Consider the following 2,112-nt stretch of genomic DNA (forward strand, 5'->3'; position numbering starts at 1 on the left):
CCTAACCCTAAACCCGAACCCATGGCCGTAGCCCTTGCCCCCTGCAGCCCCCATGACCGATTCCCTTGTCCCTGTCCCCGCAGAGTGAGTACCGGGCCAGGGGCTTCAGCGAGGTGGTGACCCCCAACCTGTTCAGCCCCCGGCTCTGGGAGCTCTCGGGGCACTGGCAGCACTACAGCCCCCACATCTTCTCCGTCCCTGCCACCCCCGAGAGCCTCTCGCTCAAACCCATGAACTGCCCGGCGCACTGGTGAGTCCGGAGGCCCTGGGGTGCCTGGGGGAGCTSCKGGGGGCTCTGTCTGTCTGTCTGTCTGTCCGTCCCCAGCCTGATGTTCTCCCACCGCCCGCGCTCCTGGCGGGAGCTGCCCTTGCGCCTGGCGGATTTTGGGGTTCTGCACCGCAACGAGCCCCCCGGGACGCTGACGGGGCTGACGCGGGTCCGGCGCTTCCAGCAGGACGACGCCCACATTTTCTGCACGTTGGAGCAGGTGTCTGTCCCCTGCCCCCTCCTGCACCCCCGGAATGTCCCCCCTGCCCCCCTAACGCTGCTTTCCCAGCTGGAGAGCGAGATCGATTCCTCCCTGGATTTCATCCGCACCGTCTAYGCTGTCCTGGGCTTCTCCTTCCGCCTGGCCCTGGCCACGCGTCCCGATGGGTTCCTGGGGGACCCCGAAACCTGGGATCGTGCAGAGCAGGTGGGATRACACCCCCAGTCCCGTGTCCCCCCTGCTCTGTGCCCCCCTGACCCTCCCAACCCCCTGCAGCAGCTGGAGCGGAGCCTGCGGAAYTTCGGGCAGCCCTGGGAGCTGAGTCCGGGGGACGGCGCCTTTTACGGGCCCAAGGTGAGGGATTTTGGGGAGGGGGATCATCCCCAAAGGGGGCGAAGCAGGACCCTTCTGGAACGCCCCCTCCCCACAATTCCCACCAGATCGATATCCGGATCCGGGACGCGCTGGGGCGGCAGCACCAATGCGGAACCATCCAGCTGGATTTCCAAATGCCYGAGAGATTCCAGCTGGAATAYGCCAGGTGTGGGGAGGGGATTGGGGATTTGAGGGGTGCAGGGTTGGTGTGGGGGGGTCAGGTTTGGGGTCAGGGCTCTCCTGCCCCCCCTGATCCCCAATTTCCCTCTCCAGCCCCAGTGGGCGCCCGGCACGGCCGGTGCTGATCCATCGGGCGGTTTTGGGCTCCGTGGAGCGCATGGTGGCCGTGCTGGCCGAGAGCTGCGGGGGCCGATGGTGAGAGCAGAGCCCAAAAACACCCAAACCTCACCCCCTGTCCCTGGAGCACCCCCAGCTCCCCCTGCTCTCCAGTGTCCCCAGTGTCCCCTGTGTCCCCTGTGCCCCCCAGGCCGCTCTGGCTGTCCCCACTGCAGGCCATGGTCATCCCACAGACCCCCGAGGTGGAGGACTAYGCCCGGGAGGTGAGTGTGTGACTCCCCCATGGTGTCCCCCACCCCTGTAACCCCCAGTGACCCCCCAAACCCCCCCAATGCCCCCTCACTGACGCTGGCGGGGCAGGTGCAGGCAGTGCTGAGGAGGGGGGGTCTCCTGGCTGACCTGGACGGGGACCCCGGGACCACCCTGGCACGGAAGATCCGTCGGGCCCAACTCTCCCACTACAACTTCCAGCTGGGTAAGGGTGGGGCTGTGGACCCCCAGACCCCCCTGGAACCCCCTGGGACCCCCTGGGATCCCCTGGGACCCCCTGGGACTGGCTGCACGCCCCCAACCCCATCCTGGGGGCTACTGCAGGGAACAGTGGGACCTTCCTTTGGGAACCCTCTGAGACCCCCTGAGACCCCCTCAGAAATCTGCTGGAACCCCTCTGAGACCCCCTGAGACCCCCTCGGAAATCCGCTGGAACCCCCTGAGCCCCCCCTGGGTTTCCAGGAGCTCCCTCCCCCCTTGAGAATTCACCATCCACCCGTGGGACCCCCCTAAGATCCACTCGGGAACTCCCCAGGACCATTTTAGGGACCCCCCCCTGACCCAGGGCACCTCTGAGACCCCCACCCATTTTGGGACTGTTGTGGGAATCCCTCTGAGACCCCCACCCGGGACCCCGTGTTAGCCCAGGGTGGTGGGTGCAGCTCAGAGCTGGGGGTGCTGT

The 2,112-nt window shown here is 66.9% G+C and overlaps 1 protein-coding gene across 1 annotated transcript in view; it reads left to right on the forward strand.

The window, feature by feature from the left end:
- The window catches only part of TARS2 (threonyl-tRNA synthetase 2, mitochondrial), a 7,051-nt gene that overhangs the window by 3,383 nt on the left and 1,556 nt on the right, over window positions 1-2,112 (forward strand). Inside the window, exons 7-14 of the mRNA XM_057387470.1 lie at window positions 84-250; window positions 326-488; window positions 558-695; window positions 765-842; window positions 929-1,029; window positions 1,137-1,238; window positions 1,351-1,423; window positions 1,521-1,635. Of these exons, the coding sequence (XP_057243453.1) occupies window positions 84-250; window positions 326-488; window positions 558-695; window positions 765-842; window positions 929-1,029; window positions 1,137-1,238; window positions 1,351-1,423; window positions 1,521-1,635 (937 nt within the window). The remainder of the gene's footprint in view (window positions 1-83; window positions 251-325; window positions 489-557; window positions 696-764; window positions 843-928; window positions 1,030-1,136; window positions 1,239-1,350; window positions 1,424-1,520; window positions 1,636-2,112) is intronic.

The sequence above is a fragment of the Malurus melanocephalus genome, unplaced genomic scaffold (assembly GCF_030028575.1).
Source record: "Malurus melanocephalus ecotype Western Australia unplaced genomic scaffold, MMel_1.1 scaffold_1219, whole genome shotgun sequence".
Classification (NCBI taxonomy): Eukaryota; Metazoa; Chordata; class Aves; order Passeriformes; family Maluridae; genus Malurus; species Malurus melanocephalus.